Consider the following 25,763-nt stretch of genomic DNA (forward strand, 5'->3'; position numbering starts at 1 on the left):
TCTGATGCAACACACAAGTCAGATGAACCAACTTTATTATCTTTAAATACAATTCAACATCTACAAACAGAAAAGTACACATCCTGAACTCAAGCGCCAATCTACAGCATTCACAGTAAATGGATATTACATTTGTTAAAAAAAGTCCATTCTGGATAGTGAAGCATTTGTTACAAAGAGAGTTTACAGTTAGTCTGCTGAGGCCACACAGGTGAGAAGTGTCAGTTAAGAGTTTTAATATCTAGATACTGTCAATATATTATTTACACCTTATAGTACGATTATTACAGCAAGTATGAGAAGATCTATGAGTAGCATCACCATTAAAGTTATTTTCAATCAGCCTAATTAAGTTAATTCATACTAATGTGTTCACTTTGTGTTATTCAGCTGCACTGAGGACTTTGACTAAGAATAGAGTGCATGCGTCTGTGTCACAGCAAAGATAACTGTTTATAATCTTGACCTGTTGAAACCACCCACTTTAGATTTCCTGGGTGATAAGAAGCACACTTTTCAACGCTTTGCTGAGTTTTTCTAGCTCTCCACTTGCTGACGTGATACATACAGCACAGATACATGTATTTATACCTGGATCTGGATCCCAGTGAGTCCCTTCATATAGAACAGTAAATTAGCAGGTACTAAGAAACGACTGTGCTTCGTCACCATGAGTCACTGCAGACTTACACTTTGTATATTTGCAAGTGATTAAATACATTTTTACAGCTTTTACTTCTGGTCATTCCTCAGGTCGACCCGTCACTCAGGACTTGATCTCTATGACTTTGATGAACGGCAGATTCTTGTTGGTCGAGGATGTCGGTGTGAGTGGTTTACTGAACAGACAGAGAAACAAATGGTAAAGAATGATGAGGTTTCACCTTGAGTGAAAACGAGTGGATAATGAGCTCTTACCTGTAAACGATTTCTGGTTTGTTCTCAGTAGACGTCAGTGGAGGAAGGTCCTGGCCTGCCAGGTAGTACTGTATGCGGTCATGCATTTCTCTGTTCTGCACCCAGAAAAAGGCAGGAGTCAGCAAAATGTGTGTTTTTAGTCAACTTGGAAGAAGAGAAGTAAACACTGATATTAATAACAAGTGAACACGAGAAGCAGCGTTAGATCATCACTGTGTTTTAGAGAATGCTGGGATATGAAGACGCAGCCGACCTCCGCCTCCAGGTAAGCCAGCTTCTCCTCCAGGTCCCCGATGACTCGGTCTCTCTCTTGGATCACCGTCCGGGAGTTCTGCAGCTGTATTTCACCACGAATAAATAAAGACAAACAAACACCGTCAGGCGCTGTGACGCACTCCTCCAGCAGGAGCAGATGCCGCATCACTTATTCATGACTCGTGAGTTCTGTTTCGCTCCACTTCCTCAGATCAATATCGCTTTATGTGTCTGCCTCCACAAAATCTAATTTCCTCATTGATGGCTTCCTGCCTTTTTGCGGCCGCAGAGACATCACAAGCAGTGTGTGTGTGTGTGTGTGTGTGTGTGTGTGTGTGTGTGTGTGTGCGTGTGTGTGTGGCTTCTGTGCATAAATACCTGTTCGATCATCTGCCGGACTTTCCTCTGCTGACACCTCAACATGTCGTCGAGGTGATGAATCTTTTCTTTCAGCATCGCGACCTCCTTCTCCAGCTCCGCACACCTGAAAACACACACAGAGTCTGAATAAACTCCACTGACTGACACAGACGCAGACGATGAATGGACCTGCTTCGTTGCCGTCTCACCGTTCGGTGGCCTCCTCTCCGCCCTCCGCGTTCTCCTTCAGCTGCAGCAGCTCCGCCTCGCCTGCGGCCATCTTCTCCTTCAGCGCGAGGTTCTCGGCCTCCATGCCTCCCAGCAGCCTCTGCAGCTCCTCCACCCGCTGACCCCTCTCCTCCGACTGCTTCTCTGCCTTCTGGAGGCGCTCGGACTGCTCATCCAGCTGCGTGCGGTAGTCGCTGGACTCGGCCTGTGACGGCAGAGAGTTTCTTAGTGGGACGTACGGGTTTCTAGCATGTATGGGCTTTAATGCTGACAAGGAGGTTGCCAGGTCTGCGACGGGACTGACAGCGTCATCTGGTGAGACACACACACACACCTGCAGCTTCTCCCTCTCCTCCTGATGCTTCTTGTCCATCTCCTTCAGCTGCGCATACAGGCGCCTGGTGGCCTCCCTGATCTTCACACTCTCCTCCTGATGATCCGCGAGACAGAAAGTGACAGGCTCGATTAGGCCTAATCCGAGCAGCCAGTTAAAACCGAGGGCGAGGCTGCTGATGGGCTTTAAGTCTGTCTAGCGGATCAACTGGTAGAAACAATCTTTTATACTGGGTGGACTTCATGTTACTGTGTAAGTTGAGACTCTAGACACATGTGGGCCTGTGACGGGGAGGAGGAAGGCCGGTTTCTGGGGACGTGAGCAGTGCTGGCTTACGTGAGCACTGGACTCGGGACCCACGGCGGTTTCGGCGGTGACCGCGGGACGGCTGCCGGGTCTGTTGAGTCTGAGGCCGTTGGCTGGGTGCGGCGACGGCTTCCTTTCACCCTGAACATGCACAAGCGTCAGAAAAATGGATTCAAGTGAGAAACCAAAGCAAACACAGACAACAAGCGGTTGTCTGTGTGTGTGGTTTGGGGGATTTACAGCATCTCATTATGTCCTTCTCGTTCCACTACCTTGTTGTTGTTGCTGTTCTGCCTGGCTGCCATCTGCTCCCTCAGCGTCTTCAGACAGTACCTCACCTACAAACCAAGCCCACATCATGCATTAAAAAAACATCCTATAGAAATAGCACGTCCTTGGCATCAATCACCCGGACGGCTTGAGCCCTCACATTATTATTAGGCGAACACAAACACTGAACGGTGACTCATAGTCTGAGACACTGACCTCCTGGATCTGCGTGGCCTCGTCTGTCAGCATCCCGACACAGGCTTCACCCACAGACACCTTGGAAACACAGCAGCAGGCGGCGTTAAACACACAGGTGAGCAACACGACGCAGACGCACGCAGAGAGCGAGGTCTCGTACCGAGACGACTTGGACCTTTCCTCCGGTGGGAGGGATGAGCGTCAGAGTCTCTTCCTGCTCTTCTGGTTTCCGTGGCAGCACCACTGCTACGCCGCTCTGCTGAAGTCGGCAAAACGAAAAATAAAACTCAACTCACATCCTTTCATTGTCAGCGGACAACGTCTTCAAGCTGCTATCTGCTTTCACTCTGTACCTTGTGGCTGAAGCCCGGCTGATCCTGATCCTGAAGAGTGAGTCTACGCCGCCTGCATCGATCCTGGGATGAAAGATGAGAGGACAGGAGTCGGACGACCGAACGGAGCAGCAGGATTATAGTGAAAACACGGCCAGAAGAAAGAAGGGACACAAAAAGACCAGCGGGAAAGTGGGTGGAGCCGGGGAGGAGAGGAAAGCAGGGGCCCTTTTCACCATAAAACTCCCCCACCGCTGACGTTCCTCATAGTGAGACTGTAAAACCTAGCAACCGACGCTAAGCAGAACATTTCCACGCACCCCCCCCCCCCCCTCTCGGAGCCAAGTCTGGTGATTATGACCCAACGCTGGGGAAAATGAAACCAGTCCAGGCCAAAAATACCAACTCTGAGCCATTCTGTGACCACTGACTCACTCTCAGCTTAGCTTGGTCACCGTGGCAACGCAAACAAATCATGGGAGAACTTTGTAGGCAATGGTTTAGTTACTAACAACATGTCAAGGATGCTATTTACTTACTATTATTGTTTTCAGTGTGTATATTTTAATGCTTTATTTGTTTTTGTACACATGTATATTTTTAGAGTTTGTTCATATATTCTGTTTGCTTTCCTTGATTTGTGTATTCTATTCTTATTCAGTGGATTCTGTGTGTGACTATAACAGGATATATTGCTTCTAGTGGTTTTTTGATGTGGAACGTTACAGCTGTTGATTCACTGCAGCCTCGTTGTTTTTGTCCTTTCTTGCTGAGTCAATGACGTGAAGCATTTTCCTTGTTACCTGAGCACACCCTCCTAATGACCGCAGGCCTTCCACAGAGGTCCAGGTTATCAGATAAGCAGTCAAAGTCTTGTTAGCATTCAGCATAATAATATAGCATTTCACACTGTAGATAAGCTTCCCTGACCTAAAGATTATGGCTTTTTATGTAACTGGGTGCAACATTTGACCTTTTCCTAAAGCAAACGAATACTTGGAGGCTCCATTTCAATCCACAGATTCACTTCAGGTGGAGGACAGGAGCTCAGGTGCAGCTGAGCAGCACATGAGAAAGATACTTAATAGTTCTAATAATAATTTGGGGTGGGTGAACATAAAGGCTCTGTGGTAATTCCATGGGTGTTGTCAATGGTAGTGGCCTAATTAAATTTGGTGGGTGTGTGAGCTACAAAGGTAATTGCACAGCAGCCTGACGACATCTGAGCTACGTAAATAGCCTAAAGCAAAAAGAATGTTTAACAAAATGTCCTGTAGAGGTTTGGCCTGTAATTATATTCAGTTCTGGTCGGTTATGTGTGAAACACAAGCTGCTAGAACTCAAAGAAAGGACTGTGAAGCTTATAAATCGCTGCGACGCTGCATGTTCTTCACAGCAGCGTTAGTTCAGATTCACCAGTAAAAATGTGTTTTCCAGAAGCGTCTGCGCGTTTCCAGTCAGAGAAAACCAGACGCTGTTTACTGGTTCTGACTGACGCTGCACAGTGTCATCCTTGCTTTATCACATCCGTGCAGGACTCTACAGTCACTCAATTACTAATAGGCTCATAACTGGACTTCACATTACCACAGTAACTACTTCACGTTGTTAACTGCACACTTTGAGGCCTGAGAGTGACATGAAGTGCAGCCATGATGAAGAGCCACCGACACATTCCCTGCATACCTCAGCCCGCGACAGCTCCTCAGCACTCAATCATTATTAAAGGAAAACTTCATACAATGCTTAAATCTCAAGTGTTTCTATGTTCAATGATTTGTTATTGTAAAGTTTGACATCTCATTAGACCTTGATTGGTTTTGTCGCTCAGGTTGTGACTTCAGCACAGTAGATTTGTCCCCGTTTGAAGTGTTAATGTTTTAAACAAGCACAGCTCTGTAATTAACGCCAGGAACATGCTGTACCCGAGGCAGGAATGCCTAACGTGAGCGCGGGCAGGGACCGAGGGCAAAGCCACGCTTCCCCAGCGCCTAAATAAACAAGCATGGCCTATTTTCAGAATTAATGAAGATACCGCGATGTTCCATCATCAAGGTTTTCTCTTAACTTCAAACAAAGATATCCGTTCACTGAACCCTCTGCACGTTAGGCTTCTCAAAACGTGAATACTGCGCTTGAAGAAGTTATACATAACTCGCGTGTGAGAGGCTGCAAACGCGTGGTGTTACACAACAATGCACAAGGCGTAAACACACAAAGCGGCATGTGGGGAACACAAACATTTGCTTACTTGCGTAAGCAGCCAGTTCCCTGCTTTGCAAACAAAAAGCAGGTTAAATGGTTAAATGGTTGCGCTGGACTGGCAGCTCCCACTGCTCCAGGGGCTCCGGGGCCCGTGTTCCCTGAAGACGAGCACATGGTTGAGGCAGACACACCCTGGGATGTGCTCACCGCTCGCACACACAATGCACGTGTGCGCTGGCTCCGCTCCACGGAGCTTCACGTCCAACACGGGTCCGAAGGCGGAGCTGAGGCTTTAATGCCAGACTCGTCCCTGGGGAGTGAGACTCCATGGACGCGGTGCTGATGATTATGGATGAAAGCGGTGCATGAGGCATTTTTGCAGCGTGCTCGTGTGCGAACCTGTTCCTTCCTTCACACATATAATAGAGTCAGCCTTGTACCTGGTCTGGGCATTTATAGTTCAATAAATAGCTGCCTCCAGCGCGGAGCAGCAGAAACTTGTCGGTGCAGCTCGGGGAATGCTTCATATCCATTCTGTGAAGGTGTCTCTCGTCTAGTGAGACGACATCACTTCGCTGAAGCTACACGGAAAAGTGATGCCTTTAGTTTACCTTACTTCCAGCCCCCAGGGTAGAGGCAGCTAATGGGTATAGATGCAGAGGTAATACCAGTAACTGAGGCGCTCGCTGTCATCACAGCTGAGTCTGAAGGTGAAACATAAATCTATGTTCCACAAGTCGAACACAGGAATAAATCAGTCAGATGAAGGCTGCTGTGGGATAAATGCTTCAAATCAACACTGTGGGAGACACCCCTCCTTCCACAGGTTCGGCTTTTAGCTGCAGCAGTCGGCACTTTGGGGAGGGTCTGGTTTTCGTCTGTAGTGTCCTGTTTCACCACACCGAACAATGCAGGATGAGGACAGAGAGGTGCCATAGTCTGCTATCTGACCCTTCAAAATAAAATGCTTTCAGCTCATCATCATCTGTATTGCAGACTTTACTACAGCCCCCACACATCCCTCCAATCCAGCATAAGCTTACTGGTTTATAGATGACATCACTGCTGAGCACCCACATACCATCAGTGACCTCCCACAATCAATACAGGCCCAACCATGCCTGCTGTTTACTGATATCAGACCTGGCCTCGCTGCAGCTCACACGTCCCCGCGGAGGATCAGCAAGGATCAGCTGTAAATCTATTGACTGGATAAATATGAAGCGGTTGGAGGACGGTAAAGATGTATATGAAGATTTATGGGCAGCGGCGTCTGGACGCACGTCCAGTCAGGTTCACAGCTCACTGTCAGTTCCTCCTTCTGTGTGTGTGCAGTGAAAACAGGGCAGGTTTACTGCCTGCGACCGTCATTACACGCTTCACACAACGTGTGGATGTCAGCATCCACACGTCCCAGGGTGTAATTACACAGGCTTCCCTTCTGAAGAATACCAGCAGGATGTGTCATCAGCACAACAAATCTGACAGTGGCTCTGAATTCAGATTCACACAGATTAGCTTCTGTATAAATCGATTAAATCTGAATCAGTTTGTTTGTGTCAGTTGTGATGTTTAAGAATCTCCCTTCGACCTCATTGGACCCGAGTGGGCGCCTTCCCGCTTGTTTATCAGTTCTCTATGAGGATAAGCCCAAAACCAATCTTTCAGCTAAATACAAGCTAATTCATAAAACAGACAACACACGAGTACGGAACCCAAGTCCATCCCTCCCAAACCTCACCACACGCTCGCCGTGACGTCTCCCAGAGAAGGTGGCGCCGCCGGGGACCCCTGGATGCCGTGCGCAGCAGCTGTGCTCCGGACGGTGTGCGAGCGTCTGACTCAGTGTGGGAAGCGCGGCTGTCTCGCCTTGCTGGGCTGGGCGAGGCTCCGGCGCCGGTCCAACCCTCCTCCCTCCACACTGCTCCTCGCTCACAGCGCTGCGGTGCCAGAGGAGGCGCGGCGCCGGTGGCCTCCCTGCAGGACCAGAGCGCCCAGTACGCGCTGGAAAGGCCTGGGAGCCCTCACACAGCGAGCACAGCATGTGACTGCTGCGTATCAAGCCTCATTTTCCTTTTTCTTTTTTTTTTTTTTACATTTCTGTAGAGTCATCGAAATAAACACTGATATGTGACAATAACAGGCACACTGTGTTTGGCAAACAGTGACAGTGTTACTGGTAGCAGCACTGTGAGGAATGCGTGTGCGAGTTATATAAGAGACGGATGAGGCGCCTTTATATTATTCACACTGTGTGAAGTGTAAGCAAATGTGTGCAAACACAAGTCAAACGCAGTCCAGTCCAAATACGTCCATGTTTGTGCCTTTGCATATTTAAAGCTACAGGTTTTAGCGACTGTTCAGCTTAAAAAAAGCTAAATGATTATTATAAGAGCTCAATAACAGAAATATAAAAAATGATTCGCTTTTTCCTACTAATAATTGGCTTGTATACATTTAATATGTCATATTTACATTTATATATCAAATAACTGATCATGTGCTTTCTTACTTAACCCCTATGAAACCATTTGCAACAAACTAGATATGAGGAAGCGAAGGAACCAGTCGGTGCTAAGATTCCAACCACTCATAAATGTTTGTAGTTACTAATACGCTCATTGTGGAAGCAAACCTTTGTTTGTTTACTGGTGGAACGGTGGATTGGACAGTTGACAGGCTGCATTAAAAACATCCTTGACTCAAGCCGTCGCGCTCTCACGCAAGGACAACAAACGCACTCCAACCACAGTGATGACTGTCACGTCAGGATGAGCGAGAAAACAATCAACTTGTGCGTTTACGTGGAATTCTGTCACGCTGTGGGGGCTGCGACGCACAACTCCACCGATGACTCACAGGAGCCACAAAAGGAAACCTTCCAGTCTAAGTCAAAGAGTCTGCAGCTAATCGTTTGTGGGTTCCCGTCAGATCTGTCGGCAGAGACACATCTGCTTTGTTATCATACGCGTATAAGTCTGGGCACGACTGGGTATTATTCACCTTCCTGCCAACCCCCCCCCCCCCAACAAAAAACCTGTATAAACAAATGATATGTCTGTTCATGCCACAGTCCTGGTGCACAAATGATAAAGCATAATACTTACGTACCTAAATGGATTGAGCCAATTTATAACTTTGCTTTCATGATTACAAGTTGTCATCAGTGATTTGACATAACGACATGAGAGCAGCAAACACTTGACGGCCTGTTATGACAGAATGTTTCTATGCACCCATCCAACAGGTCCTGTCACCTGATGGCTTCTAGAGAACTCCAGGCACCATATTCTCACTACATTCCACATTTCAGAATGTTGGCCCCTGTTGTCCTCAAAGGAGCCGCGTTTCAAGTCTTTTTGCCAGTAGGATTAGTGTGATTATAGATGGCTGATTTTCTTCTATAAATAATAACGTGCAGGCTACCCAGGTAGCAATGGTGTTCAGGTAACACTGCACGCTGGCTCGACCACAAGGTCTGAGGCTGATTTATGAAGCTCAGTGACAGGTCAAACTGAATTTCACATGAATATCCGAACTGGAACTCTCGCCTCACTGTTAACTGAACTGAAACAGGCGCAGCCCTGACACTGACTTCGACTACAGTTCCAGAGAAAGTTCTGAGTAAATGACGACACAGAGTCACCGATAAAAGGTTAATGATGAACACACAGTTCACACAGAGAGTTGGACAATACAGTTAGTGCGATTCATTTAGACATGTTTTCATAATAGAACACGCCAGCGTACAACTAATAGACTGACCACTGAGCCAAGAGCTACTGTATGTGGGAGTGAAGGGAAACGTACCACCAGGATAATTAAGCCCACGTGCTGCTCCAGCCTTTCCGCTGTACTACATAAGGTTTAACGGCATATTTATGCGAAGCACCAGTAGATATCAAGTGAATCGACTCTGTATCACTGGAGGAACAATAAGTTCGAATGGATCCTTACGTCACAGTTCGGGTTCCCTTCGGCGCGTTTCGCCGCCGGAGTCGCTCCGCCGCTCGTCCGCTCGACGGAAAGCGACCACAGGACAAAAGATGGGTGAGAAACTGCGGCTCGTCAGGGCTTCGGAGCAGGAATGCGCCACGCTGTTCGCCGACTGGAGGCTCTGACACGGAGGAGCGAGCAGGCGCCCGGTCCCAGATCCGCAAAGCGACTGATTTACGCACCGGGATGTCCCGCAAACGGCCGAGTCATTTAGACCAGCGCGTATGCAAATTTGCGTTAATGTTGCGTCATTTTGACATTTTGACGCACATCTGCCTATGAAATGAATGGGGATGACAAATACGATGAGATAGGCTGCCGTTTGTTAGTGTGTAAAGCTCTCTTCTATTCTATTTTATTCTATAACTGGCTAAAGTCAAACTCACCTCTGAGGAACTCGTGACCTTTCTGTCCATCAAACATTTGGCCTGAGTCCTGCTGAGCCACAGCATTTTGTCCCCCGCCACCTGCCTGATCTTCCTCCACATTGATCCCACGGAGTTCCCCTCATTTGATTTCCCCATGTGCGTATTGTGCAGTCATTTCTCTGTGGCTTTCGCCGCTTTAAGCTGTCGGTCAGTGCGATCTGCTTGCGCTGCAGCTAATTCTGTGTCGGACCTGTAAATAGGATGTAGTCCCGTTCATTTACTGATCTGTCATGTGAGGGCTGCTCACTGCTCTTCTGAGGCCTGCGGTGGCTGAGGCTCGTGGTCGTTGATGAACAAGGTCTCACAGGTCTAAAGAGAGTTTTAGTTTTAATTAAAGGTTATTAACAACATATTAAGAGCTGAGATTTACACGAAAAGGTATTAAACCTACTTAATGTAGTTGATGCAATACTTCATCTGTTAGTAAACGAGAGAAATGACAGAATCCAGTCCTTAAACCCATAAGCCGCCTTCTTACTTTCCTGAAATGTTCTTCCGCTGTGACTGACATCACTTTATTATTTATGGCTTCAGACATAACTCAATAACTGTTGTGCGACACCCGCGTGAAAAGTCTCTTTGTACACATCACAGAGGTACAATACGCTGCTGACAACACAGCGAGACGCCTGTTGGTGCAAAATGAGCAATGATACAGAGTCAAAGGCAACGCTTTCAGGAAAACCCAGCCCAAAGCAAACATGTCCCGGTGGGATAAATTGATGGCCCGGTGAGGCCCGGTCCCAGTCGTGTCCTTGTGTGTTTTACAGTAGATGTACTGGTGTGGAATTACGTCTCTGTGTTATCGCTGCATTGTACATGCAGAAACACGAAAGTTGAGCTCACTGAAAAGCTGCTCTTCACTTTCTCATAGGCCACAGTAGAGTCAAGCTAATACTTTAAGTGCTGCGATATAATGAGCCGCGGTAAAACGCGTGATTTATCACTGAGGCACGGACTGAACTGCAAATCCAGATCTAATTAGGGAGTTTTTGGGTGATGAATGGGCAACAGATGAACCCAGGTTGCTGAGGACGGTGGACGGGGAGGTCGGAGGAGGAGGAGGAGCAGCCTGACGTCGTCAGTAATTACAGTAAAGCGTCTACGGATTACAGTCGCTGTGTGGAGCAGCTCCAGCTACATGAGCAGCGAGCGGCTTGGAGCATCGGGACCCACGCAAACAAATGGAAACAGATACGTGTAGTTTTAACATCAAGTTCATATGAGGCTGATCTCTGACCACAGTGATCCACACAGTGATGTGGAAAGTGTTTAACTTTTAAATTATGCTCATATGGTGATTTTTCACTTCACACTATTGCCTGTAGTGGTCAGTAACTTGCTGCATGACTGACCTTTTGACCCCTGATGACCTGGTTATAGATGTAAGAGGAACAACCGTGAACCCTGCTGCACCGGCAGAGCAGCAGACCTTGATCTTCTAATCTCTTTATACCTGCAAAGGTTTGAAGCTGCCTCAGTCTGGTTTCTTCTTTATCTCTGAGCTTGTGTTAATGACTCATCGGCACTTTTTTCTGCTGCTTTCCTGAACTTTTTTTTTACTGGACGTGCGCGTTTATGCCACACGAAGCCTCCTGCTGCAGCCTTTGAGCCGTAGCACCGCTGCTGCAGGAGCAGGAGGTGATGCCGTGGATGTTTACTGGGGCGAGGATGAGACGAGACATGAGTTAACTGATACTGGGTTGAGACCTGCTGGTGGCTGGCACTCCTCCCATGAAGAAAGCAGACAGGTATGAGGTAATGGCCGCACCCCTGGGATTAGATGGCTCATACAGTACAGAGGGACGCGTCACATTGGTGAAGCGTCTTACAGGCGTCTTTGTTACGTCTGCAGATCCGAGATCCAAACTGTAAATCAAACTGAAAGCAAAACATCATCCTTCATGCTAATTTAACTGTTAAAGCAAATCAAACTGGTTCCACAGAAGCCGTAGGAAACAAATCATCACTATTACTTCATGTATATTTTATGGAAGATGCCGATAAACAGTAGAGCTCTGCTTATAGTACATAGTTTAACAGCAGCTTATGAAACGTGTAAGAAATTTAATCGCAACCTTGCTTAAAACGGCCCGAATACAAAAATGACGAGTTCCGAATGAAACAACACCAACATCAGCAGGTTGTCAGCAACATCCAAAGCAACAACAAGGAGGAACAGAGATTATGAGACAAAGCACAGACGAGCGTGTGGAACATTATTAAAACCATTAGAGCGCAAAACAGAACACTGCGATGACGTCACAAAGTACAGACGAAGACGTGGGGCTCGTCGTTAAGGCAGTTGATTGAACATGCATGTGGATTGAGTGGAAGCGGATCCGCTGGGGATCCACAGTGCTACGGCGTGTATCCCGCATGTTATAATGTCTAATATCACTAATACAAAACACAGGCTCAGATTAAACGGCCCGTTATTGTCACATTCAGTTCAAACACTATTAACAACACTGGCAGATGTCATTTATCATGCACGAGCAGACTAAAGTAAGGTAGAAAAGCAGTAGGAGCATTTTGGTTTCAGATCAGCTCGGATGTGAAGGTTCAGCATCTGCACACCTCGCTACCGTGTGACCGCTGAGCAAAGCACGCGACACAGGAACACGGAGCCTTGTGGAAAAGTGTTATTCTTTTTTTAAATCCGTGACTGTAATTCCTCTGCTGAGCGTATCGGATGCAGGTAAAAGGTGACAGCAGCACAGCAGTCACAATCGCCGCCCGCAGCCCTGAGTTGCTTCCTCTGGCAGAGGCAGATTGCGTGCTGGTTTCCTCTAGCAGTTGCTGGTCGGCAGAGGGCTGTCGCCGAAGCCGTCCTCGTCCTCGGAGCTTAAGGTCGAGGAGCCGAGCGTCACGCGGTGCGACTGCTGGGATTTACGCCTGAAGGGAGAGAGTGAACACGGAGCCGCTCAGAGCGCTACCACAGAGCGCCACCTAGTGTGCAGGCCGCGCGTCGCCTACTTGTACTCCGTCTCCATCGCTGTGACTTTGGCCCGCAGCGCCTCCTGCAGCTCCTGCTGCTCCTCCAGGTCGCGGAGGAACTTGCGGCGGACGCCCTCCAGGCGCTCCACCTCCACCTCGCTCTCGTCCAGCTGCCGCTTCAAGGCCTTCACGCGCAGGGAGAGCTGGGGGCGGAGAGGGGCAGAGGCGGGGGGTTAGAGGGAGGGGGGAGGAGGAGGAGCTATGGGGCGACAGGCGACGGGGATGCGGGTCAGAGAGTGCTCTGGCGGCTGAGCGAGGGCGGCTTCGGGTGGGGAGGAGCGCAGATCAGATTGATGGACAGCTCGAAGGGCGGATCCTTGGCATGCGGCTCCTACCTGGTCTCTCTGCTCCACGTGCTGGGTCCTCTCCTGGTCCAGCGTGGCGTTCGCCTCCTTCAGCTTCCGCTCCGTTCGTCTCTGAGAGGCCTGGATGCTGGCCTCCCTGTGATGAGACGCCCCCCCCCCCCGTCAGGACGCCCACAGCCACACGCACGGGTCCCGTTTTTACCCATCATACCTCTCTTCACTACGCAGCCTCTCCTCCAGCTCGTGGAGCTTGTTCTCCAGCAGCGTGAGCCCCGCCGTGGGCCGGGGCTGCCCCTCCATGTCGGCCACGCGGGTCCTCAGCTCCTTCACCTGGCGGCAGGGAGGCTGATGAGCCGCTGTCCCGCCGGGAGCGCGAGCGCGGCGGGCAGCGGCTCGGCCGGCCCTACCTGTCTCTCCAGCGCGCCCTTGTCCATCTCCAGGTCGTGTCTCGCCGAGCGCTCCTGCATCAGCTCGGAGCGCAGCTGGTCCACCTGCGAGGGGGAGGTGCGGTAAGATGAACCCGCGCTTTCACAGGGTCACCTGCTGCGCCCCGTGGATATGCGAATGACTGCATGGGGCACCTGATCCCTGCTGCGCGTGATGCGGTCATTCAGGAGCTCCGCGCCGCTCCTTTCCTCGTCCAGCTCGATCTCCAGCGTCTTAATTTTGTCCTGGTCCAAACAAACAAACAGGCGCATTTACAGCATTTGCGGACGCCGTGGTGGATGACCTTTGACCTTTGACCCCGCGGCCTCACCTCCAGGCCCCTGACCTCCCTGGCCCGGTCGCTGTAGGTGCTCTTCTCCGACTCCAGCTCCTCCTCCAGGTGCTTCAGACGGTTGTTGAGCAGGTCTCTCTCCAGCTGCGCGCCGTCTCGCTCCTCGCTGCACGTCAGCAGCTCCTTCTTCAGGCGAGAGACCTGCGAGGGAGGAACAACGTCGGCTCCAGTGCTGGACAAGCCTGGCGTTCGCCTCTAATGCACAGCCGGGTCCCACCTCCTCCTGCTGCGTCTTCAGGCTGCTCTGGGCCCTCTGCAGCTCGGCCAGCCGGTCCTTGCTGTTGCGCTGCGCCTCCAGCAGATCCTTCCGCGAGCGCTCCCTGAAGTCGTCCAGCTGCGACTGCAGCGCCGACACCGACTGGCGGGAATCTCCCATCATCATCTCCATCTGACAGAGGAAGATAGAAGGAGGTGGTCAGTGATGTCACCGCGCGCGCGCACACACACACACACACACACACACACACACACACACACACACACACACACACACACACCTCCTTGTTGATCTTCTCCAGCGCTCGGTCCAGCAGCCTCTTCTGCTCCTCCAGGTCGCTCTTGCCCCTCCTCAGCGCCTCCCTCTCCAGCTCCCGCTCCTCCAGCCGCCGGCTCAGCTCGTCGCGCTCCTTGCTCAGGCGGGTGGCGCCTCTCTTCGCCTCCTCGAGCTGAGACTTCAGGCTGCGGTTCTCGTCCTCCAGCGCCTCCAAGGCCTCGTTGTCCTCGGATCCGCGGGAACTGGAGTGAAGCCTCGACTGAAGAATTAAAAGAAATGCCCACTGATGACAATAGCTCTAATAATATGTATTTAATAGGCTGTTTATGCACCATTAGGTCCAGTTGCAGCACAAAGCAACCCAGCGAGAACTCTGCAGTTTTTTAAGTGTTATGTAAAACAGAAGGAGCAGCAACTACTGAGTTAAACTGCAGAGCAGAGGCACTACTTTATATTTTACTGCAGCAGACTTTAAAACAAAGCATCCAGACTCCAACTCTATCCAGCCTGGCGCCTGCTGTGATTCATGACCACCTCTAATCAGAAACCAGATTAAAGCACTTAAAACACACGCACGGAACACATCCCACATTCTGCGCAAACGTCTCTCGGAGGGATTGCTTCTGATCCCATTTAGTTCACGTTCCTCCGCGTGGGCGGCTGTCACCTTTGTTCTGCGGCGTGTGTGTGTGTGTGTGTGTGTACGGCGTGCGCTACCATGCGAGCCAGCCTCTCTCTGAGGCGGGAGTTGGCCTCCTGGAGCTCCAGGCTGGGCCCGTGGTCCACCGCGGTCGGCCCCGTGGGTTCAACCGACTGAGTGGATCGAGACAGAGCGAGAGGGGGTGATGGAACTGAAACCTGACCATGTCACTGATACGAGGTGTTCCTGTCCCAGGCCGAGATGACGCCTCACCTCCTTCGCCTTCTCCTTCTCTGTTTGCAACTGCTCCTTCAGCCCGCTGATCTCGGACAGGAGCTCGGCCTCTCTGTCCGCTCTCGTTTTCTCCAGTGCCTGAAGTGCCTCGCTCCTCTTCTGCAACTCGCCTCTTTGTTTGTCTAGATCGGCGCGAGCCCCCTTCAGATCGTCATGGCAACGCCGAAGCTCCTTGGGATAAGCGATCGGAGAGGCATGAGGAGGGATTTGCCAAAAGGTGCGATTTTGCGCGCGAGCGTGCGCGAAAAGCCGAGTGAAAAGAAAAGCAAAACAATCACAACAAATCCCAACGCTGACAGTTTAGGAATGCACATGTATGAAACAAAGGAGGGAAGCTGCAGCACAGCACCCACACAGCAGCATAATCTGTGCTCGCTCTCAGGACGAGCGCGTGAATTACCTTCTCCAAAGCGTCTTTATCCTCAGACGCGGGGGTTCGTTTCTTCATGGCAAGAACGGAATCTTGAAGGTCCCTCAACTTGCCGTCACAGTCGTCCTTCGCCTGGAGGGACTTCTGAAGCCTAATGAGACACAGTCCATCTTAAAGCGTGCACAGGATTTAAGAAACGCCAAATAATTACGCAAAACTTCTTCACTGAGTGAGAAAATCTAATTATTTCATTTCTACATTTTCAGATTTCTCAATTTTAAATCAGGAATTACATGATTGGGTTCAGTATTACTGGATTATTACTGTTCATTTCCTACTACTACTATTGATCAAAACAAATTCTATGTGAACTAAGATCCAGTCAGAGATATTAAGAATATGAAATTTCAGAGCACAGCTTGTTTCTGTAGTACTGATTAAAAGCAGGCTAAATCTACCAGAACCAAACAGTGAGATCGAGCTTCTCTCTCACGTCTGACTGTCGACGGGCTTCCGGCTCCTGCCAAATAAAAAGTCAAGCGATAAAGTACATGCATTCAAAATAACTGGCAACCCAAAGCCGCTGAAACACCACCGTTTTACTGTCTACTCTAAGGTTTTGAGTGAGCACGTTTGATGCAGATGCAGAGTTAGATCCGTGCACTCCGTCTGCTCTCGTTTTAAGTGATGTCCTGTCGGTTCAGGCTTTGACTCCCTCCCAGACTCCGCGCCATCGCTCTGACGGCCCGTTTGCTCAGGCTGATGAGGCCTGCACCACCACAGCACCTCCACCCCACCCGCCTCCAGGTCATATCTGCCAGATGAGTCCCGCGGTATTGACGGAACCGAGCTTGAACTGGAGCTGCTTGTCACATTACGCTCCCCAACATGGACGTTAGTGTATGAAAAACGCTGCAGTTCCTAAATGTAATGTTAAAGTTTTACCAAACATTTCCATTCATTTCAAATTCAGGCCAGAAGAACCCAGTCAGCATTTAAAGACTGACCTTTATTAGAGAAAGTGCTCAGAGCGAACTCGCTTTCATGTTAAGCTTCAGTCTGTGCAGGTGGACTCTTACTGTTGCTTGGTGTCGTGCAGCTCCTGTGCGGTGGCCTTCATCTCCGCCTTCCACCGCTCCTCCCGGCCCCTGCAGCCCTCCAGCTCCTTCTCCAGGGTCAACATGGAGGCGTTCACCTTCTCCCTCTCGTCCACTATCTGCTCCTGGGACTGAAAACACGACACGAGTTCAACCTCCCTTCTAATTAGTTGGAGGTTCACCCATCAAATCTCTCACATCTTTCATCCTCTGCCTTCATCACCACGTCTTCCTCGTCTACGCAACTCATACTTTCACTTTAAGAAAGACCAAAACATATCAGTGAACTACAGCACAGCACTGAGACAAACCGGGATTCGCCTACTTTAATCCCACCAATGCTAAATAAACCGGCTCATCAAAAGCAGCTGACAGCCCGTCTGCACATTTCATGCTCTCGGGCTCCGCTGTTGCTGCGTATAATGATCTATTCCCGTACATTTCCTCTACATCCGGCGCTCTCCAATGATGGAAACAGAAACTCAGCCGAAAAAAAAAAAAAAGTTTTACAATCACAAGTAGCAAAATTCTCTTTTCTAACTTTTCCCGACCTTAGTGCACCCCGCCTCAGCGCTCCAACACCAGCTGCTTATATAATAGGTGGATACGGCACGAAAGAGCACATGCGAGACTCAGACAGAACCACCTCATCTGCACCACAGCTTTGCATGAGCAGACTCTGATGCCCCACAAAGACATATACTAGTTATCACAAACCAAGAATAATTCATCGTTAAGGCTTTGCTGTAGCCTTTAGAGCGGTACTACTGGGATAATATCTGATGATTTAGAATGGTTCTACTGGAAGCGGGGGCTGTGGCCGGCTGCATGCACCTGTGTGACCTCCTCCATGGTTTTCCTCAGGTTCTCCATGTCCTGGCTGTACTGCTCTCTCAGCACCTCGATTTCCTGGTCGTGGCACTCCACCTCCTCCTTCAGCGCCCCCTTCAGGGCCGTCAGCTCGCGCTCGCGCTGCCGGAGCGTGTCCTCCTGGCGCTGCCGGAGCAGGGCGGCCTCCGCCAGCTCCGCCTGCAGGGTCACCACGTCCTGCGGGAGGGAGATCACAGCCAGTGACGCTGCGTTTCTCTCTTCTTTCCCTGGGTCACAGTGGGTGTCAGTACCGTCTGCAGGGAGTCGGAGCGAGGCGAGGTTTCCGCCAGCCTCCTCAGCTCCTCCTGGAGCTCCGCCAGCTGATCCTCCTGCAGGCGCACGCGAGATTCTGCCTTTTCTCTGGCCATGCGCTCCACGGCCAGTCTGCACACACACACACACGCTTTATCAATACTGCAACAACCGGAAATCAAGCAAATCAATCAGGCAGTAGTGAAATGACCAAGAAACCCACAGGAGAGTTAATTGCACAGACTACACACACACACACACACACACACACACACACCACACACACACACACACACACACACACACACACACACACACACACACACACACCACACCACACACACACACACACACACACACACACAGCCTTACTCATCATAGGCCTGCTGCAGTTCTCTGTTGCAGCGACTGAGTTGCTCCCGGAGTTCCTCCAGGCCGCCCTTTGGGACGCTTCCATCTCCCCTCTGTACATAAAAATACACAACACACGCATCCACAGTGTGAAGGAGACTGTTGCTGGGACACAAACTGCACAGAGAGGGCACAAATAGAAAACGAGCGGGACTGCAAACACAGCCGCGGCATCTGCGTCGACCTTGCAGATTTAATATGCTCTCTGTACTGAAACTTAAAAAAAAACAAAAAACAGGCACAGATTCCCTGCCCTACTTTCTGACAGCCAAAAAATTCTTTGGGAGAGCATCCCCGTCAGTGCGCGCAGACATGGACAAAAAAGACAATCTCCACACAAACAACTGCTCCTGACAGGCTGCAGGGGAGAGGAGCTCCGCCGGCTCCACGTTCGTCGCCCACACCGCTCGCCGACAGGGAGCGCAGCCTGCCCGTGGAGCCCCTCTCATCCTCCTACACACTCATTACGGGCATGCAGATACAGACGCGGGCGGCGGAGACAAAGCGGGGATCACGGACAGTGCAGCTCCTCCGGGGACCTCACATTTCTGGTACTTATCCGCGATGGAGGACGAAGATATGTTTTTGCACAGATTTGTTTCATTTTCATCCCCTGCAGGACAGTTTGTAGATAATCCCATTCTGGGACATTTCCGCTCCTCTATGTCCTCACTAAGTGATAATTAACTGAAGATAACAAAATAAGGCTATTTATGAGCTGCTTTGAACACTCAACAGATAATTGCATCAGATGTGTATTAACAAGAAAAGACCAAACATCTAAGTCTATTAGAAGTCACAGATTAAACACAAGGAGACTGAATCATTGTGTAGCACAAAGCAGGATTTTCATTTGGTCTTAAAAGTCTGCAGTCCAGTGGGAAACGTCGGGGTCAAAGGGCAGTGAAAAGTAAAGCACTGATGCAGCAGCATTAGGTTTATGTATTCAGATTTTCCCCTTTGACTTTCTGAGCACTTCACGCCTCCAAAGAGCAGAGCTGCAGCTTTTCACTTCATTTCCTCGCTGCTTAATGCAAGTCTGAATCTCCCAGATACAATAATGGCCCGAACTTTTGAGAAATCCTGTTTCGCCATTAGATAAGCACGGCTGAAGACACAATACTGTATGCCACAGAAGCCGCTGCTGTGGTCAGAGGCGCAAATCACAGCTGCGGGGGATTCAACTAACAAACATTACATCTGTGAACAGAACAAAGCTCTAGAGTTGCTGAAATAAAGCAGTAATACCTCAGAACGGATGTCAGATCCCACCTAACTAACAATAATAATAATATTAATTATTATTATTATGATAATAAAACTTTGACTTGCCTTCTAGACACACACACACACACACACACACACACACACACACACACACACACACACACACACACACAGATTTGTATTTACAACCATTAATAACAAGCAACAGCTGTGGCTTTGCACAAACATGTCATCAGAGGCCCATCACTGCCCTAATGACCCGGTGGTACCAGTACATTAAGTTTGTCAGAACACACCACAAGCTCTTAAAGTGACCCTCAGACATTAGTGGTTCTGAGCCAGCGTGAACCCGCCTTCACAGTGCAAAACATAGCTGTAGTCTGAAATCCAAGGCTGAGAACGTGTCAGTATATTCATGTGCATCTCTTTACTGAGATGTGATCCCGCTCTGATCTTACGCCTCGGTTTGATACAGACAAAAACGATGCTTGGAGGCAGAATAAACAGCCTCGAGCAGAAAAAAAAACAGCGTTAACGCCTACATTCTGCAGTTTGATGCTATAGATGAGGACGTTTCAGCAGCTGCCGGAGGAATCATCCTTAAAATCTACTGAAGAGAACAGTGCGAGAAACAAGGAGGCGACAAGACGCCCAAAGGCGGATCTGTCCCATCCGGGCCACCGTCCCCAGCTGGTGCAGGGTTCCAGTCCAGCTCAATTATTGATGGGCTCTGAATGCTCTCACACACACACACACACACACACACACACACACACACACACACACACACACACACACACACACACACACACACACACACACACACACACACACACACACACACACACACACAGCTTCCCACTGCAGGTGCATCGTTGCCAAGAGACAAGATGAGCAAATAATTCCCCGGCAGCCGCGGTCACACACACAAACAGAAGTACATAACAAGGGATCATACATAATCAAGTGCTATGAAAAGGTAAGAACACAAAGGAATATCTTCAGTATGCAGATTGATGCAAAACCATGCAAATGTAAAGGCAGTGGTGCGCCTGTGTCGGCTGCAATCTATTTTAATAGGAGCGCAGGGGAACGTCCAGGATGCGCCTTCGTCTCCACGTCCGTGGAGCAGAGAGTGAGACAGAAAGGTAACACTGGGAGCTACGAGGCCACGCTGCCACCCATCTGTCAGCTTCATTACAACCACTGCATTATTGACAAGAACAGCCAGGACTACGGCACTTTTTAATATTTGGGATCCTTCTGTTGGACCCGTTTACTGAACCTAGGCACCACAAAAGCACAATAAAAGCTGAGGCTTCACAAAATGTCCCTAATGCCGTTATAAAGCTCATCTCGTCTCCACAACATGACTGTGACTGTATAAAAACACAGATTACGCTCTGTTATACCTTCAGGCTGCTGCTCGTCTCATAGACGTTGGTGTTTTTTTTGAGGAATCCATCGCTTTGACTGGAGCTGATGAGGAGACAACAGACAGACCGTCAGACTCAAACTAGCGCCTGATCATTCACTGTACATGCTTGTATATGAACTTCACCTGATGGTTGAAAACGATTGCTTAATCGGTCTTTCCTCCACGCTCAACACCTCTGCGCTTTGACTCTGGCTCCTCGGAGACACCTCCTTCAAAGAGAAAGTAGCAGAACTAAGACAGCGTCTAAACAAGAGCATGATGACATCTGATGATGAAGTCATAGCTTCATTTGCTCATACAGGCTTTTTTGCCGCAGCTGGGGGTGTGTCCTTGGCAACGAACTTCCCTGGCGACGCGAAGCTGGGCTTGGGGGCCTCCAGCGCCGTCACCTTGGCAACAGAGGCAGGGCTCCTGCCCAGGCTGCCGCTGGCCGGGGCGGAGGGCGCCCACGGGCCAGGCAGGGGGGCGGCGTAGGGGTTGACGGTGGGGGACGCGGGCGGTGGGAGCGAAACCTCGGGCTGCGCGTCCTTTCTAGCGTCCAGGCTTCTGGACCTCCTGCGCTCATCGAAGCGGAGCCGCTGCCGGGCCCCGGGGCGGCCCCGGGTCTGAGGGCCGCTGCCGTCGGGTGTCCCGGTGTTGAACTGACTGATGAGCTTGTTGATGGGAGCGAGGGACTTGGTGTCGATGGCGGCGACGGGCGGAGCCTCGGCGGAGGCGGGAGCTTCTGTCAATGGGTCCGATGGGGGTTCTGAGCTTAGTTTCCTCACGCTGTGTCTCCCCAGGGAACCGCTGAACCCGGGGCCCGCTTGCTTGACCTTTCTGGGCCCTGTGCCGTTCAGGTTGACGGGTTTCAACCCTGCTTCGTTATACTTCTCTGCAGTCCAGTCCTTTTTGTTCCCCGACTTGCTGGGTGCCGATTTCAGCTTGAGTTCCGCTTTGGATATTTCCACTTTTCCCAGCCTTCCAGCTCCAGCCTCCTCCTCCCCTTGAGTCCCTGCTTGGCCGTCGCCTGGGGGTCTCTTAAGCGGACTCCCGAAAATCTCCCCGTCCTCATCCCCTGTGGGAGACACGGGGGAGCGAGGCGCGTTTTTGACGGGGGTGTAGGGGTTGACGAACTCTGCCGGCTCCTTGCTGATTCTGGGAAGGCTGTTGTAAGGCGACGTGGGCCCTGAGCCGGGGGCGGGGCTGTTGAGCTGGACCCCATACGAGTCGCCCTTCTCGCCGTCTTTCAGGACCACATAGGGCTGCCCCGAGATGCCCTGAACCCGCACGGCCACTCCGTATTTACTGGAGGCGGGGGCGGCGGCGTTCCCTTTGGATTTATCAGGGTAACTCCCCCCCGTGTCGTTCAGGTCCTTGATGAAGCGGATCTGGACGCCGTAATCCACGGGAGCCTTTCGGTCGGCGGAGAGAGCGCTCATGGCGTCGGTGCCGTCAGCCTGCGAGGGAAACGAGCAGAAATGCAAATCGGGTGAGAGCAACTTATGGAAATGAGAGGCGTCGGTGCCGTCAGCCTGCGAGGGAAACGAGCAGAAATGCAAATCGGGTGAGAGCAACTTATGGAAATGAGAGGGCCGGAGTTTAGGCAGTGACCTTATTTTTAATTGCGTAACACAGAGCTGCAGAAGATTAAATTCTCCACGGCCCTTTATTTGGTTGAGACTCCAGGCCTCGTAAAACAGTGTTACTCAGGTGTCTCCTTCTGGTCCCGTTTGTGGCTGTGACTCAGCCCACGTATCCGGTTACAGGTACTGCACACCTAGATGAGATGAGCAGCCATCTTCTCTGTGTTCATGACATGCCAAATATGCTGCTGGGGCACCAGGCAGGTGAAGTATGTGCATTAGGGGAGAAGGAAAACACATTAGGATCAGGAGTGGGTGTGTGTGAGACAAATAGCTAGGAGCCTGTTAACAAAGGCTTTGCTACAGTTTCATCAAATCCTTATTATACAACACTTTATAAAAGAACCAGTCCTGTAGAAATCTGATATTTTAGCTTAAAAAGCTGCAGGATTGTCATTTCCAAGACTAAATTCAAACTGGTGCTGGACTCGAAACTGGTGCGGCTCCTGCTTTGTCCCGGCTCTGTGGACCATTAAGGCCGGGGGTTATGTCCGGAATGGGCCTCGGCGCGCTCCCTCCGTCTGCGCCACAGCCTCTCCCGTCACCGGGCTCAGGCTGAAGCCATTCAGGCAGAGACTGTTGACTTAGAGCTGCGTGGACGCTCGAACCCGACGAGCCGGAAGCTGATCCAACAAGCATCGCTCTGCTCTGCGCGGACGCACCACAGCATTAACTACGGGCAATAGCGCCCTGACGACATGCTACTTGTCCGGTTCCCGTTGTTGGAATTCCAGCTCTGCTAGAGTTGAGTGGTGCTGCCACGCTCCACGCCCCGGCCTGCTTCCTGGCTGGTTACAACATAACCAGCTGCAACCGGCTGCTGGTTACAGTGTAACGCGCAGCGCCTTGACCAGCAACAGGGTCACGGTGGTGAATCAAAGTCAGCCTTTGTCTCTCCGAAAAAAAAAAAAACATTCCCAGGATTCCAGGGTTTCCCTCCATCCTCAGCCCCGCGCGTGGTTTGCATTTGTATAATAAGACCAGATTAAGGAGAAACTGAGAACTGGGGCAACATCCACTGTAATGTGTACACAAACAGTCCTCACAAAGTGAAGAGGCCAATTAAAAACAAGCTGGAGACTAAAAATAGTCAAAACGATCCATGAGTCAAATCTCCATTACTGTAAACCATATAAACAGTGGAGTGGAGGCTACGGCGACTTCTTCCTGAGCTGTAACACGATCATCCATGGTTGATTGTCTTGAGTTACTGTTGCGCTCAGGCCTCAGCGCTGGAGCGTGTAAATACGCTCCTTGGACAAACACGGGGTTCAGCGCACGTTCCCAGGCTGGGGGCCGCTCACCTGTCTGACTCCCGTCACAGCGGGAAGCCGGTGACAGCGGCCTCGGGAATGTCACCGAACGAGCCCGTCTGCTGTCACTCTTCCGTCTCTGCTCGTCCGGCTGGCGCGTCTTATTTCGCTCAGGACCTGTTTCCGCTCCTCACAAGTGATCACCGGCTACTTTCACAGGTCCTTGGGAATGTGAATGTATGAATTTTGACCTAAGGCTCTTCATTATGAATGTTTTTTTAATCTCTATGGCTTTTAAGTATCGAGTCTTGCTGGGTTTTACATCTACATCATGGGTCAATGTCACAGAAATAAGATTATAATATAATTAACATTATTTAACCACTGGTTAGTGCAGTCACTGGTAGCGTTACTTATAATATTAGTGTAAACACATCAAACAATCGGTTGCGTAAAGTAAATAAATGGCACTCGACCCTTTTCGATACGTAACAACAGCAGTGCTTTTTATGTGGCTGAGTTAAATCATCGATGAAATACACGTTCGTGCTCAGTGAACAGCCAACAACCAGCTTGAAGTGGGGCCGTGTTCACATCAGAACTGGAACAAAGGCGGACGAACACCAACAGTTTCCCGTATATACTGACTTATCAGATGCGGGCAGGTATGCGGCACTGCCACGAGGCTGATCTCACCTTTCAGACGCGGACACCTCACCAAAACAAAGACTGCGCCGCTTCCTTCACACGCGGCTCACAAGTCGTCTATTGTTTGATATCGTTTTCTAATTCAAATCAACATATCAGATAAAGTTTAGACAGACCGCACGCGAACGGGAGTAACACCCCGAGCACCTGTTCGCTGCAGGATTAATTGCGTCACACCCACCTGTCCGGTCAGTCGGTATCGGTGAGCGTCGAAACCACCGGGTTGTTTACACGAGTGGCCGTGATCGCGATCCCCGCGGCAGGAAACATAAACAGGCGACGCTCCCGGCTCGAGAAAAGACGTCGCATCCTATTTTCAGAGCGTTTATTACGCGTAATAACGACCTCCCGTCGGCTCTTTACGCGGTGAGCTCCAACTACGGACGCACAGACGCGCACGGAGCCGCGTGCGACGCCCGGCAGCTTTTCTCCCCGCTCCGTTCCTGCCCACGGTAATAAGCGGGAGCGGCTGAGCGCGAGGACGCGGCTGCCAAATCCAATCACAAAGCCACAGGTGTCCGTCTGCGCTCATCCACGCGCTCCAGAACGCGCGCTCAGCACAAGCGGAGCCACGAAGGCGGCGTCGCCCAGCCACTTGTTGGCCAAAGCCCCCAGTAGTGACTGCGCGCCGGCTGAAGAGGCAGCAGCTGCGCAAACACACTTGTACTTGCGGTACCGCACCTGCACAAATGAATGAAATCCTCCCTCCTCGGTCAAGAGTCCGGAGTCGGTGCTTCCAGCAGCGGCACGAGCTCCGCGGGTTGTCGGGACGCCAAGATGCAACTCAATGGAGCGACGGCATCGGGGAGTTCTCGCCCGCTACCAGTGCAACCTGTTGGCCCCACGTCGGAGCCGTCGTCCCGCCTCGACGCGGGCTTTATTGGTGGGAGGGTTTCCAAGAGGCGGCGCCTGCCGCGGCCTCCGTTTATCTGCACGCGGGCAACAACAGCGCGTGAACCGCTGTTTCCCACAACCCCGGGGTTGAACAGGGCGTTTACACGGCAGTGTAACGGGACATCAGGCGCACTGGTCACTTAATTAGGTACACCTAATAATCATAGCCAATGCAGCCCCCAGAAACATACTATCCAGGTCACAGGACAGTTTAATTTGTACTGCAACACTAATTAAATGTCCAAGTATCTTCGTTTGTAAACGAAGTTGAATCAAAT

General features: G+C 50.5%; 2 protein-coding genes across 5 annotated transcripts; both read right to left on the minus strand.

The window, feature by feature from the left end:
* Positions 1 to 18: 18 nt before the first annotated feature.
* Positions 19 to 9,941, minus strand: tuft1b (tuftelin 1b). Of its 4 annotated transcripts, none has more exons than XM_029168029.1 (12): positions 9,789 to 9,941; positions 3,223 to 3,285; positions 3,030 to 3,125; positions 2,888 to 2,947; positions 2,674 to 2,739; positions 2,432 to 2,542; positions 2,096 to 2,191; positions 1,743 to 1,966; positions 1,552 to 1,657; positions 1,172 to 1,255; positions 919 to 1,013; positions 19 to 839 (listed from the first exon to the last, which is right to left on the minus strand). In XM_029168029.1, the coding sequence occupies exons 1-12, from the start codon at positions 9,924 to 9,926 to the stop codon at positions 767 to 769; spliced, it is 1,212 nt and encodes a 403-aa protein (XP_029023862.1). In that variant the 5' UTR covers positions 9,927 to 9,941; the 3' UTR covers positions 19 to 766. The 4 variants fall into 4 exon arrangements, with proteins under 4 accessions (XP_029023862.1, XP_029023861.1, XP_029023860.1 ...); XM_029168028.1 differs by having other exon boundaries at positions 3,030 to 3,128; XM_029168027.3 differs by lacking the exon at positions 9,789 to 9,941 and adding an exon at positions 7,148 to 8,400.
* A 1,855-nt stretch (positions 9,942 to 11,796) lies between these two features.
* On the minus strand, positions 11,797 to 25,572 carry cgnb (cingulin b). The gene is made up of 20 exons (XM_029168014.3): positions 25,273 to 25,572; positions 21,305 to 22,444; positions 21,129 to 21,214; positions 20,980 to 21,046; positions 18,302 to 18,393; positions 17,929 to 18,061; positions 17,642 to 17,854; positions 16,790 to 16,938; positions 15,741 to 15,861; positions 15,320 to 15,511; positions 15,124 to 15,219; positions 14,411 to 14,665; positions 14,131 to 14,301; positions 13,893 to 14,054; positions 13,717 to 13,806; positions 13,543 to 13,626; positions 13,347 to 13,465; positions 13,166 to 13,271; positions 12,810 to 12,973; positions 11,797 to 12,728 (listed from the first exon to the last, which is right to left on the minus strand). Exons 2-20 carry the CDS (start codon positions 22,424 to 22,426, stop codon positions 12,623 to 12,625), a joined length of 3,528 nt encoding a protein of 1,175 aa, XP_029023847.2. The 5' UTR covers positions 22,427 to 22,444; positions 25,273 to 25,572; the 3' UTR covers positions 11,797 to 12,622.
* Positions 25,573 to 25,763: the final 191 nt, after the last annotated feature.

The sequence above is a fragment of the Betta splendens genome, chromosome 11 (genome assembly GCF_900634795.4).
Source record: "Betta splendens chromosome 11, fBetSpl5.4, whole genome shotgun sequence".
NCBI lineage: Eukaryota > Metazoa > Chordata > Actinopteri > Anabantiformes > Osphronemidae > Betta > Betta splendens.

Bases quoted from the DNA above. Each gene is read 5' to 3' on its own strand.
- tuft1b (XM_029168026.3), bottom strand. From the start codon at position 7,450: ATGCTGTGCTCGCTGTGTGAGGGCTCCCAGGCCTTTCCAGCGCGTACT. The intron at 2,740-2,887 runs GTCAGTGTCTCA...CTTGGTTTGTAG, and splicing joins AGGCCACGCAGATCCAGGAG to GTGAGGTACTGTCTGAAGAC. The intron at 840-918 runs GTAAGAGCTCAT...CTGTCTGTTCAG, and splicing joins AAACCAGAAATCGTTTACAG to TAAACCACTCACACCGACAT.
- cgnb (XM_029168014.3), bottom strand. From the start codon at position 22,426: ATGAGCGCTCTCTCCGCCGACCGAAAGGCTCCCGTGGATTACGGCGTC. The intron at 14,666-15,123 runs GTAGCGCACGCC...TTAATTCTTCAG, and splicing joins GAGAGAGGCTGGCTCGCATG to TCGAGGCTTCACTCCAGTTC. The intron at 13,466-13,542 runs GTAGGGCCGGCC...CCCTGCCGCCAG, and splicing joins AGGGCGCGCTGGAGAGACAG to GTGAAGGAGCTGAGGACCCG.